Source organism: Hipposideros armiger, unplaced genomic scaffold (genome assembly GCF_001890085.2).
Source record: "Hipposideros armiger isolate ML-2016 unplaced genomic scaffold, ASM189008v1 scaffold_1629, whole genome shotgun sequence".
Classification (NCBI taxonomy): domain Eukaryota; kingdom Metazoa; phylum Chordata; class Mammalia; order Chiroptera; family Hipposideridae; genus Hipposideros; species Hipposideros armiger.
The window spans coordinates 140,978-155,069 of record NW_017732979.1 but is presented as its reverse complement, the minus strand read 5'-3'; the positions used below and the strand labels follow the sequence as shown (position 1 = coordinate 155,069).

At 42.3% G+C, this 14,092-nt stretch overlaps 1 protein-coding gene across 1 annotated transcript in view; it reads left to right on the top strand.

Moving 5' to 3' along the window:
- The window catches only part of LOC109377925 (usherin-like), a gene marked incomplete at its 5' end in the record, with an annotated part of 104,566 nt that overhangs the window by 18,159 nt on the left and 72,315 nt on the right, over positions 1 to 14,092 (top strand). The window contains one exon of the mRNA XM_019634397.1: positions 2,123 to 2,480. Within this exon, the coding sequence (XP_019489942.1) occupies positions 2,123 to 2,480 (358 nt within the window). The remainder of the gene's footprint in view (positions 1 to 2,122; positions 2,481 to 14,092) is intronic.

Sequence of the window (14,092 nt, the reverse complement as noted above, 5' to 3'; positions counted from 1 at the left end):
ACGTTCATATGCTAGTCTGCTGTGGTATGTTCCTAGCAAATGCCTTTGAAAACACTCAGTGAGGGGGAAACTTTGGCCGTGGGCCCTGTGGTCCTCAATGGAATGAGCCCTTCCCAGCGACACACCTGGGACCTGTGGCAAGTAAGAGGCCAGAACCTGCGAACCTGCAGAGCGTGCAGAGCCTGGTGCGTGTGCGGGAGCGGGGGCAAGGAGGTGGTCTGCCGACCGTAATGGCGGGTCACCGAGAGGTAGCTAGGAAACTCCATAGCCACCAGCAGGAAGTATGTCATTGCTCTTACTTAGCTCGGAGTCACTTACCAACGTGAGGATCACCACATTCCCAAAGCCAAAGCGTTTTAAAGAGCCTTCCTTTTTGTGAAAGGTACTATCATTTATTTTGTCTTAATACACTTTCCCGTTTTGGTGGTTAATCTGATGTGGCAGTGTGCAAATATGCTAGCTCAAGAAGAGTGTGTAAATACCCCTAATGGCCTAGAAATACTGACTTACCCATCAGTCTCTTCTCGGTTAGAGAGTAAGCTAAAGGAGAGGTTCATCTCATGGGTGGAATACTACCCGAATAGGAAAAGAAAGAGTTGTGAGAGATGAGACGATGGTGGAGAAAAGCCATGAGATCATATGCCATCCATCTGGAAAAAAAAAGTTAAATCCTGAACACTTGGTGGGCTCAGAAGCTGGGGAGGTGGAACTAACCAGCCCAATTCCTCAGGAACACCCCTTCTGGTCTGCCTGCGTCACATCATGATTTCACATCCGGATGAGCACACGACTGTCCATGTGAAATATCAGGTAGCTGGGGCCATTGCAACAACTGACAATTTCATTTCTCTTAGTGAGATGTTGAATGCTCTGTATATTGAGTCCCGACAGGGTGTGCATGGGCCCCAGTTTTCATATCAATAAAATCTAAAGATGGGAAACAATCCCTTTTTCAGGCAGTTGAAATAAGTTTTTTCAGCATACTCGGCTTTTTACTAGGTTTTAGAGAAGACCTCTAAAAGGAATTTGATTTGGGGCCTGTAAAGATCTCTAAAGCAGATTCCTATTACATAACTTAGGTCATTTTCTGGAATTTACATTTAGGTCTGTGTCTCTCCTCACCATGAGCTCCTTTGGGTAAGGAGTTCATCTTTGCACATCTCTGCTCCTAGTACAAGACCCAGAGTATAATAAGCGCTCCATGAAAGTTTGTTGATGCAGACAAGAAAAAATGGGCCTTACTGCAAAGGGTTATGGTTTAATTCATGAAGAGAAAGTTCAAATAAAGAGAAATAAGTGACGTGTGGGAAGTGAATTTTAAACACTTTTAGAACATCCTAGAAACAAATGCAAACTAGCATTGTGCTAGGTAAGAGAATAAGAACTGTGGACTTCTCTGCATGGTCTCTCACCCTTTGGTGTGCTAGTCTGGGCTTTATCAGCCTCAATGTGCGAACGCTTTCAGTTCTCTAAACGTATCACATCTGCTAATATCCACTAGCCAAAGAGAGTCATATGGCCAAGCTCAGAGTGAGTTGAGGAGCATATTAGCAAAAGATGTGGATATAGGGAGATTGATTGAGGGCACTGCAATCCACCCACCAGAGAAGGAAAGGACTCCCAGCCATATCAGCCTCTAATCATTGTGTATAGTGTGGCTGCAGTTGTGCGAAAAATAACCTAGCATAACTGCATGTGCACACACACATATACATCTGTAAAACTATAAAGATTCAGAAGATACCAAAACAATGCTAATAATACTTGCATATACACATCTGTATTTTTTATTTTTTTAAATATTTTTTAAAAGTTAAGGTTTGTTTTCAGATGGGTGATTTTTTAAGGGAAATGTCTAGAAGTTTATACAAAAAAAATGTGATTGTAGGTGATGTTTCACTTTTTAAAATTTGCCAAATACATGTAAGACCACATTTTTAAAACCATACTGCATCAGGCCTCGGGTATATTCTTCCATCTGGTCTTCATCATGACACCGGAAGGAGACAGTTGAACAGTTGAGTTGATGACAAAATCTTCTAAGACACAGTGTCTTACTCTGTCTGCAAACCTGGCTGTGAAGTGTGCAGCTGACACAGGTGCCTTCTGGGTTTTCTTTCAGACGTTCTTCCGGCCTTGAAGAGGAGACCCTCGTGTTTGTCTGGGCAGAAGGTGCCCTTGGATTTACTGATGATGCTGCAGATGCTCTGAGACCTTTCACGTTCTATGAGTATCACGTCAGAGCCCATAACTCCAGGGGCTCAGTGGAGAGTCTGTGGTCAACAGTGCGGACTCTGGAAGCCCCGCCCCAAGACTTGCCAGCGCCCTGGGCTCAAGCCACTGGTGCCCATTCAGTTCTGCTGAGCTGGACGAAGCCAGACTTTCCCAATGGCGTCATCTCCCAGTACCGCGTGGTCTACCGAGAGAGAGCCGACGATCCGACATTCACCCTCCCAACCGTGCATGCGTTCACAGTAATGGTGAGTCCTTAGAAAAATAACAGATGCTTAGCTTCTCGGGCTAATATGTTGAAATTCATTTTTTTATCCGATGTTATTTTTCTTCACTTAGGGATTAAATATATGAAAATTATTCCCATGTGAAAAGAAGCAGTGTAGTCATGGGGATAAGATGCAGAACTGAGTATAAGGGATGTTGGAAACGGGTTTGCAGACCACAGTTAGTTTGTATTACCTCGAGCAAATAAGTGAATCTCTCTTTACCTGGTGTCTAAATCCATTGAATGGGAACATTAGAGGTCCTCCTTCATACCCCATGGGGATGCGACTCAGATGAAATGAGACAGAAATTTAATTGTTTTCTTTCTCCAAAAGCCAGTTACATACGATATCTGTCTAGGATAGGGATTTTATGAACGAAACACTGTCAACGTGATAGATAGAAATAGATATCTGTAGATAGATCAAGGTACGCGATATGATTGGCTCTGTGAGGAAGAAGAAAATTAAATTTCTACATACATAAGGATGTACAGACATAGCTCTGGATGTCACAGGCGCCATAACTTGTGATTTTCCTGGATTGGACCCACCCCTGGCCCACATCACCTGGTATCTCCTGTGAGCCCCCGTTATGACTGCCACAGCCTGATGTTGTATGGGACACACAGAAGCAGAATGGTGGTCCTTGTTTCAGGGAGCGTTCTCCTTTATAATAGTGCAGCGATGAGAACTGAACATAAAAAAAATAAAATAAAATAAATAAAAAGAAAAAAAAACAGTGAAGTAGTAGATTGCAGCCTACCGTGTTCATCACCCTGAGACTGAGACTCATACTCTGCCACCTATTAGGTCTAAACCGCATTGCAAGAGCTAATGATACCATATACCAAGTGTCAGGCAGCAGAATGCTCTGAGAAGCCAGCAGAAAGCCCACCTACTGAAGCGAAGATGGAACCCTGTGGTCTGAGGAGTTCAATACATACGGTTTTCAAAATGTGCCAAGATCTTACTAAATAAGAAAACCCCTCATAAGTAAGAAAACATGACCAGACAACATAAAGCGTTATTTTCAAAGACCAAACCATGTTTCCATGCTTTCGGTTTAGGCAGCTCAGATTCCATGAAGATTTATCTTATAAAATATAACACTTATCAAAATATCTAAATAGTGCTGGACAAATATATTTAATGAAGCTGCAGAAGAATTTTTGTAAATGAATAGTTTAAAGTGCCATGTTTTCTCACAGTCCTTACGTTTAATTTTCTCATATGGCTAAAAAATAAGCAACGCGTGAATAGAAGGGATGATATTTTTTTAATCTTTGTTTCAGAATTGGTACTTTATTTAATTTCACATTTAATTATCTTTATATATCAGGATATTTCATGTTACATCTTCTAAGTCGTTCATTATAAACATAAGAAGCAATGTTCTTAAGTGTAGAATATCTGTTGTAGTTGATATGTGAAATATATTACTTCTTATCATATCCTTGAAATTTATGTTCTAAACTTCTACCCTGAAAGGAAAAAAAAAAACTGAAAAACTAGTAAAACTATTTGACAAGAGCTTTCTGATTGAGACAACGTAGTTTAAATATATTTTATTGAAGGCACCCGTATTACAATGATTAAAGGTCTGATCTTTTAAAATATGGTTTTCAGGAGTATAAGCCTAACCACCCAATCTCCCAAAACAGTTTTATTTTAATTCCCTTGTGGAATAGTCTCTAAGTCAGCCTTTTATAGCTGGCTTCACTTTATAACAGGAGACTTGAAGACGTTTTATTACATTAACAATTTCTGAAAAAAAAGGAAGGCCTATGGCCCCACGCTTTAAGCTTCACAGAACCCTCCCTGAGCCCAGCCCCCGACATGGCTTCTGTTCTGATAGCTCAGTGTTGCTGCTTTCTTCCATTTTTCTAAGGATTACCCCTCGCAATGCTAAAGAGAATAGCCATGATAATCGAGACAATAGTATTTCTGCATACTGTTTTTGAATTTGTGTGTGTGTGTGTGTGTGTGTGTGTGTTGAAAGTGGCCCCCCCAAATCTGGATTTTTGGACCGAGTACCCCAGGAGAAGACTTCATCAGGTTCATCAGGAAAAGTCCCAATTCAGGTTTCAGCAACAAGGATGGCTTCCACAGAGCCACAGGGCTGTGCCCAGACATTCTGGCCATAGGCCACATGACCATAGCAGGGGGCCACTGTGATTCTTTATGGACTGGCATCTTTGAAAGAAGTAATCATAAAAACAGTCTTTGAATTTCGTGCATTCCTACACTCCCGAGGGAATGTGTTCAACCATTTTTTTTAAGCTGTCTGAAAGAGGAGGTCCTACCACTTGACCCCCAGTTTCTTACCACCAGGGAAGGGCCACATCCCTCCTCCTGTAGTTGAAGTCCATCTCGTCCTGTTCAGAGCAGCAGGGCTTCTCTAGAATAGTGCACTGGGTCTCCAGGGTCAAGAACAGATTATTGACGATTCAATCCAATTTGGCAAATGGTCATTGAGTACTATATTCAATCTGTCGATACTCAGTTCGACACTCAAGGATATTTATGAAGTCGGCACGAGACTGCAGAGCAGAGACCATGAGGGAAGAGGAGTCATCAAGTCTGAGGCAGATTCTGATGACTGCTGGGCCTTTCCAGTGTTTCAGGGTCTTTGCTTCTGAGTTTCTGCTGTTCATGCGATCGTGATTCCCGTTTAAACCTTTCTCTGAGCACCTTTCTGGCTCTACTTACTATTTCCCTAATTCCTACACCAGCTCAGCATCTTCACCGTCTCCTTCCGCTTCTGTGCCTGCCCTAGGCGGTCTTTCAAGCTTTTGTTTCATAGACGGTTTTGGCTGAAATTCCCCAGAGCAAAGGAACTATATTTTCAATCAGTGAGAGACAGAATCCATCCTCACAAGTGCAGGATTACAGTTCCGCCCAAGGACTTGCGAGAGGTATCACTACCCCCAACCCCCCCCCACACACACACACACATACACTTAGTCACTTGTTTAATCGGACCCCGTCTCTGCCCAAGGGACCACCAGTAAGTGGCCCACCATGTCGTGCCATCAGCAGCTATCCCAGAACTGTTTACAGACAGGTGGATGTGTCTGGGAGAGCCACATAAACAGATGCGATGGATGCATGGAGCCTCCTGACAGTGGCAGTGGGTGGAAAGCTGGCAGTGGGGGCCCTCCGTGGGGGGGGGGAGAGCATATGTGTTGGCAGGAGCTGCGGCAGCAGCAGCTGAGGCAGCAGGAGAGGAGAAATGGAGAGAGTGTGGGTTTTAATGTATCACCAGCTTCTCTCCCAACCTTATGAAAAGCTCCATCTCCCTTTGGGCCTAAGTAGGTCCTCCTAAGGGGAACAGCGAGAGATCTAGGTTCTTAGGGTCCCTTTGGACTAATACCCGCCACTACGGAAAACACGCTTTAGGTAGAAGTCCTCCATCTCCCTTAGCTCTATGATGAATAGTGCAGTGTCAGGAGAGAACAGTGCCTAGCCTTGCTTGGCATCAGGAGTTCCACGCTGGTGTTTGCAGGGAACACTCCTGGCGAGGCTGGCGGCTCTGCTGCCACCATTCCAATTTGTTTGCTTTTTCTCCCTGGCACCTGCCATCGCACTGGGATTTAAAGGTGAAGGTGGTTTACCTGTTCGTCTGTGCTCTGAGCACTTCGGTGCCCACCCCACAGGGTGATAAAGCATCAAGCCCAGATCATACGTTTGCCCTGTAGCCTTAAAGGGAGATGGCACCTCACCCTGTGTAGAGAGTCAAGCATACGGTGCCAATCAGATGGGTCACTAAAAGTTGGCTTCCAATCTGGAAATAAAATCCAGAATTACAAACTCTAGTGTCTAGATTCTAGTTGCCAAGTCCCTGCCCAATGTCAAGGAGGAGATATTCAAAATCTCCTCATGTGGTCGTCTCAAATTCCTTTACTATTAAGTAGCTATGGTGAAGGGGGTGAGATACTTCGAAATCACCATATTATGGAAAGTTTGTGAGTTAATTGATGAATTGATTTTTAACTCCATTTTCATTTTGCCTGAGTGTAATGGAAAATATTATTATTCTTTACATATGATCTTCACTTAGTTGTAACTCTTAAAGTGTCATGATCCTTAGCCTCTTCTGCCTAGATCCATCTGTAAGACAAATGTGCTGGGAGATCTAGCTCTCTCAAAGGACTCCTTGGCGACTATCTTTCCAAAATGAAAAACACACAAAAAAAAATCTGGTAATAGAAACAATCATCATAAATTCTGCACTAGTTCTCTAAGCTGAGCTTTTCACATTTTATAATCTGTCATTCATTCCTTTATATAAAAGATACAAAATATGGGTGGCTAAATGTCACACCGAACAGTAGGTTGTTGGCACAGCCCATTTCTTTAACTGTACTGATGTATTTGGTTTCATATTAACTTTATTCCTTTTTTTTTTAATAGTACCCTGCCAATCACAAATATTTATTGGAGATCTAATTTTTGCTCAGTAGTATTGGAAATTCAGAAAGATGTAGATCCACACAGGTCTTCATGACCTTTGTATAACTACTTCTCTGAAACAGCTTTATTTTTCTCCAACCACTTTATTCCGACAGCTTCATCAGCCCTCTCTCGCTTGCTCATCAGTCATCTCCAGGGTACGGGCCATGGTTCTCTGGTCACTTTCAGTGACAGCGACCAGCCCAGTTTGGGTAATCAGGACCCATGCGAGGTGTTTTAAAATAATCCAGTCTAAAGCCTGCCTTTTGGTAAGGGATCTACAGTGAGGAAGAGAGGGCTTGTCCATTTTCTTCCCTCTTCTTCAGTTCTCTCTTCTTCTTTTGTTGATTTCCCCCAGGATCTTGGCAGAAAAGATGGAATCAGACAGAAAGGAGCAGAGCCTTACTCATTAGTATTGTTCTAAGCCATCCATCATTGCTTTTTGTGGGGCAGGTGTCTTGTGGGATCTTCCCTGTGGGTTATGTAAAGTCCCCCATGGGGAACCCCATGTTTCATTGTCCCTGATGCAGGCAGTATACTCTGGCTAATTTCTTGTACCCCTATCCCTTACTGCCCCTGAGGTCCACCCCACAACCTCTTTTGCTTCTGGGCACCCTTCTGCCACGCAGGCAGCCAATATCAGGTTCTACCACCTTGATGAAATTCATTCCTTTCTTGGCATCTATTAGGCATGCGGAAAACTTGTTCTATCAAATAAGGAAAGCACAGCTTGTCCTTCACTATCTTCTCTACTTGACCTATCATGATAGGTGCAACCCAGCCAGCCTCACCACTTCAGAATTCACTGAACAGGAAGCACGTCCCAGCTTGTGTTAGACCACAGTCCCCAAATCCTGGGATCACACACGGATCTCAGAAGACCCTTCTCCCTAGTGGCTGCATCAACATCACCCTGTGAGTCTCTTTACCTCAGTAGCAAGCCTTCTGAAAAGAGTGGGGTGTCCACCTCACCTTTCTGACAGACACCCCAACTTCTTCATGCAGCTCTCTTGGATAGCCTTCATAAGCCTTGAGAGGGTAGTGTGGGGTATCCCCATTCCCTCCCCTCTAGTGGTAAGGAGATAACTGGAGAAGCTTCACTACTGAATTCCCTTCTTTAACTTGTTTTCCGTGAACCTCCATCTTCTCTTACGTTGGTGATCTTATGAGGAGATGGGCTTGAAGGTTTAAGGATGATGATTATTGTTTCTTTCTGTAAGGGCTGCACAGGTGTGTCTGGCAGTTCCAGTAGTTACTTATCACCTAGTGTTCTAAGCTAGACTCACTATTCCCCAAGGTATCCTGTTACATCTTGTTACATGACTAAACGGCCCCGTCATCTTTCTAGTTGATGAATCCAGGTAGGCCATCCTTGAGTCCTCCCATTCCTTACTTTCAAATCCAATCCTTCACTAAGTCCTATCGGTTTTGCTTCTAAAGTGTATCCTGAATCCATCTGCTTGAAGGGGACCTTAGAATCTTCACACATGCTGTTCCCCTCTGGTCAACTGGTCGTGACCTTACACTTCAGATGTCTTCCTTCTTAACCGTCATGTCTGAACTAAGATGTTACTTATCCCGCAAGGCTGTTGCAAGGGCTATATGAATTAATATGTATGCAAAGGACTGTAGGAGCTGTACATGGCGCTATAAATAGGGAGTAAGACTTTAGAAGCCCTAGTATTTGGAACAACAGCAGCGGGAAGAAATGAGCCAATGTAGAACAAATTTTGGTTTCTGTAAGGCACCTATATGTGCGGATTTGGTCATGAAGTAAACTCCTTGTGTTTTGTACATTTTAAGCATTCCTCACTTTCCAACAAAATCAGCTTGCAAATGTAAATGCTTTCTGATACCAGTCTGTTGATTTGCAGGTAGCTTCTCAAGTGCTGGATTAGGTTCTATTTCCTTTCTAAGTCGCCTAGAACAAGACAGTGCTTCTCTCTCTCTCTCTCTCCCTCTCTCCCTCTCCCTCTCCCTCTCCCTCTCTCCCTCCCTCCCAAATTGACACCTACCTACTTCACTGTGCCCAAGAGCAACTCTCAGTGTATGAGTGTATGAGGGGCGGTTTATGGGGAGACTGTTTGCCCTTTAATTCAGGTATGTTGTTACTTTCTGCCTTTTAACTGAATTACATTTAGACACCCAAGAATCTACAGAGCCTTGTTAGAAACGTATATGAAAGTAAAATGAACTAGTCCACACACTACCGGGCCCAGGCCATAAATTCAGAATATGTGCCATTTAGCAGAGACAGCAAGCTGCAAACGGCAGTGAAGGGCAGAAGTTAATTGAACTCCTGTGCTCTTGTCACAAGTGGAAAGTAGCCACTACCTGAGGCAAGATGGCTTCCCCTGAAGGACCCTATTAGAGCCAAGAGATCATATCCTTCGCTCTGCAAGGGCTTATGGGTGAGGGGGAAATCATACACAGATGACCAATTTTTTTATGGTTCACAGCCGATCAAAGTGAAATTCAGCAGCTGTTCAGGACAAGTGACCACTGTAACGGCTGTAATATAACCTACTAAATAGAGAGGGAATTGCATTAGAGCAAGAGGTTAGCTGTGATTATCGGCAGGTGAGTGCTTTATTGAAGTTGAAAGACCATTAACATTGATAGAGTAATTATTTCAACTTGAAAGTAATTACCTTGATGGGTGATAACTTCTCTAGTGTTCCCGGGTTTGATTGGGCCAAACAATCGTGAGCTCCTGAAGCCTAGAAAAATATTACAACAATACTGTGATTTTTAAATTACTGAAACCACTGTTGGAATATTTTAATTATGCCGAACAGTGAAAAGATTTTGCCTTACACCAGCTAGTGACCTCTCATGTAGAGAGAGACATTTGCTTTTTAATCCAAATGCAATGACCCACACCCACCACCTGTGAATAGGTATGTGATGGGTTTGCAAATGAATCTTTTTCTCTCTCAATAGAATTTTTAAGGTGAAATGTCTTGTTAGAGTTGTAGCTGGACGTTGCTAAGCTTGAAGTGCTGGTGGTGGTGATCAGATCTATGGACTAGGAGGCCCCAGAATGGCAGCTACCTTTGTCTTTGTCACAGGGAGTTTAAATTTGTATCAATTAAGTATTTCAATAATGGCATCACAGAAATTAAAAATTCTGGATGCCATGTATTGTGGATCCCAAATTTCAGATTCTATTCAGTCATGTGATTCATTATTTTTTTTTATTAAAGTTTATTGGGGTAACAATGGTTAGTAAAGTTACATAGGTTTCAGGTGTACAATCTGTAGTACATCATCTGTATATCACATTGTGTGCTCACCACCCAGAGTCAGTTCTTTCATCGCCATATATTCGATCCCCTTTACCCTCATCTACCACCTGTCTCCGCCTCCCTTACCCTCTGGGAACCACTAATCTATTGTCCTTGATTCAAATAGCTTTCTTATTTAATATTGTGCAGCTCAACTGCAAACACACCGCTGTCAGAGTGTCCCCTGTTTATCAGCAAACAACAAGTTGAAAACCTGGGCTACAGCCTCTCTGGTAGCTCATGCATATATGGAAATCGCGAGTTATTTGCAATTGATTGAGGACCAAGACACATAAAATCTAATGTGGTGATCAAGACCAAGAAATAATGCGAGACTCTTTCATTAATCAGTGTTCACATAATTCTCTTTGGAGAATCTATTGTGCCCAGAAGCTACAATAGATAAAAAGACAGAAGGAATAGTCCCTTCTCTCTGGGACTTGTGGTACTTTCAGAACAAATAAGAAAAAGAGACAAATTGCAATATAATAAGCAATTATTTAGTCATGCATAGGCATTGATTGTCCTCATAAATACTTAAAAGAGCATAGGAGGACCGTAACTCACAGCCCTGGTTCCAAGCCCAGCACTCACCCTACACAACCACAAACCATTGACTGAGCAAACACAGCATCATGATTCTTAGTCATGCTGTCAGGAAAGATGAATGTGACATCACCTCCAGGTTCCTGGATGATGCCGTGGGCCTTTCTGTCATCCTGGCAGGGCTTGATCCAATGATGAGCCAATGAGTGACGGTCTTTATGGCAGTAGCTCCCAGGAGTTTTCTTCCTAATCAAAATCTCAGCCTCTCTTAAGGCCAAAACAGGCTTCCACCTGTTGTCTGAGAACCAGTAAAGGATGTTTCCGCAAGCCGTTGATGGGTTTCCTCCATCTCCCCATCTCTGCTATGATGCCTCTCCATTGATAAAGCCATGGGTGTCAGAAAGGAGAGTGTAGACATCCCCGCGACCTCGAAAGACACTTGCTGGACTGGCTGGTTTGAATTTGGTAAAACAGTGACAATGTGAGGTGAAACCACTGGGAAAGTGATAAGAATTTATGAGTCGAGTTATAAATCTTTCCATGAAGCCAACCAAAGAGTTAAGGAATGTGACCAGCCTGACATCACGTCAGCGTTCTTACCACAGCAGGCTCACCACGATGCACACACAGCTGGGCTACAGCCTGTGTTAAGGAGCCCCTCAGGTGCTCTGAATTTAAAAGAAGCATAATAACTCATTTTTAAACATTTTATATGATACTTGGATTATTAAATATTCACATTACAAAATCAGAGCGTTTTAATCCATTCAAAAAGGTGCATTGTGTACCTCCGAAAGATAATGGCCATGCCTAGATAGTAAAATTACAGTATATTTTTAACAGAGGTAAATGTTACTTTTCAACAAGACACAAGTAATGAATTTTATCGTATAAGTTCCTATTGGATGATTACGATACAGAGTTTTATTTTTGCTAAAGCAATTACTAGTGTCATGGCTGGATACCTGTGCCCATTAGCGGCTGTGTGTGTGTGTGTGTGTGTGTGTGTGTGTGTGTGTGTTTAGGATGGTTATTGATCTCTCGCTGAGCTGAGATTCAGGTTTTATGCCAGATAGCTTGATTAATGGGTTGGTTTCTATAAGTGGACTGAATGGGGATAGAAAGCAGGGGCAGCCTGCTCTGCCAACCCCCAATCCGTCAAGACGCACAGCTCATTATGAAACAGTTATCAAGGATACATGAAAAATTAATTGGGCTCAGTTTGATTCTGAAAAGAATCGGCTTTCTACTTGGCGCCCCCCCCCCACTCTTTCCAGATGTTGTGTGCCGGCCCCTGGAGGAACAGCAAAGGGAGATGTATTAATACATTGTATTGATTAGATCAAGACCCCTGACAGTTATTTGTAGAGATACCATCTGGCCGCTGTTCGAATTCCTTCACCAAAAACAGGACGTGACATGTTATTAATCTCAACTCTCTAAGTATAGACAGTTGCCTTTTCTGCTAAACCGCATTTTACCATTCCGTAGGAGATGGAGAACAGACCTGAAGGGTGCAGAAATTAAGGTTATTACACAAATTGAGCCATATGGTCCAAATATTTCAGCAAGAAAATTGCCAGGCAATAAAAATTGCTCCTGCCTTCCTAATGGTGTAAATTACAGTTTAACCATGGCTCTAATGATGTCCTTCTGCCGCGCTTAACTACTGTTACATGAAGGACATTGTTTTAAAAATATAAAAAACAAGTAAATGCCAGCAGCGTGTTTTACAATCTGTTACTGTGTCATTAAGAACACTGTCAGAATTACATAAACATAATGGCAGCCAAACCAGCATACAAAAGAACTCGGATGGAACTAGAAAGTGCCTTGAAAACTCTTCTTTTGTATCTCCGTTGTGTCAAGAGCACGGTCCCCTTTGGAAGTTTTTGAAGAAGAAAAGCCCTGGCCTGGGCTTCCTAATAAATCGCTTGTCCTCGTGGGCCGAGGTGCACACCTTGTCCCAGGTGAGAGGGCAGCTAACAAGTTCTACATAATATGACAGATGTCGACCTTTAGAAGTACTGTATTTCTGTTGGGGAGAAGGGATAACACTCCACCATCTTCCTTAATGGTGATAGGTAGCATTGAAAGGACAATTTCTACTGTATTTCCAAAGAAACCAATCCTGCTATTTTCATGGGGCCTGATTTTTAAGAGGAGACTTACTCAAAATAACCATAAACCTTTGAGCATGACAGTAAAGACGATTCGATATTTGAGGAAGACTGGAACCCTTCAAATGTTTTTGTACACACTATATTAAAACACCCTGGCATGTAAAAAATTCTATCTGTACAGGTCATAAGAATACAGATGTTTTACTTTCTAAAATTGTCATTGTCACCAACCTTTTGGCCTTCCAAGAAGTTCAAAAAACAGTTTAAGGTAAAAAGTCCAGGGAAAAGCTTATTATAATTAGATTCATGTGAAATTTGAAGGAAAACTAATTTTAATTCCTACTGGAAATTTATCTTTAAATACTGTTTTGTTCTCTATCTTCCCAAAAGGAGAAAACCTAGGATACATTTTGCCCTTTAAAGTTAATAGAGAGAGAGAAAGAGAATAAGAAACTTAAAAAAAAAAAAGCCCTATTTTGTATGCACATGTGATATTAAGGAAGACAGTTAGCACACAGGGCCGGGTAGCTCCTATCTGTTGATTAGAGCTTTTTCTGCCTGGAAAGCCCCTCCCCCAGGACCTATCCCCATGGCTGACTTCCTCACTTCCTTCCAGTCTTGATGACAATGTCACCTCCTGTATCTCTAGGTGAGACTTTACAAGGCTCATCCAGCAATAATTTCATTCCCCTCCCCCACAGCACACACTTTCTATCCCTCTTCCCTGCTTTATTTTTTAGAATATAAGCCCCCTGAGGGCAAGGATTTTTCCTCACTCTGGTCCCTTATTCTCAGAATCTAGAACAATGCCACTTTTAGACAGATGTTTGTGTAGTGAATAATGAACTGATAAAATTTTTAATGAGCAGGTAACTTGTGTTTCATTTCTTGTTCCTAGTCAAACTATAATACTGTCTTACTTTTTTTTTTTCATTGCTTGGTAATGCTCTATATTTAGCCTAAGAGGAGAGCTGTATGTTCACAGATAAATCAGATTGAGGTAGAATCATTTATAGTCTATAAGCAGTTTTTTGCTGAGAGCTTTCTATGTAAAACAAGTTGCAGCAGTTTACACACACAATCTCATTTCACCTTAATAACCACTCTGTGCAGTGAGTATTATCTGCAATTTATTAGTGAGGAAACAAACTCAGAAAGGTTAAGTTACTTGCCCATGGTCACA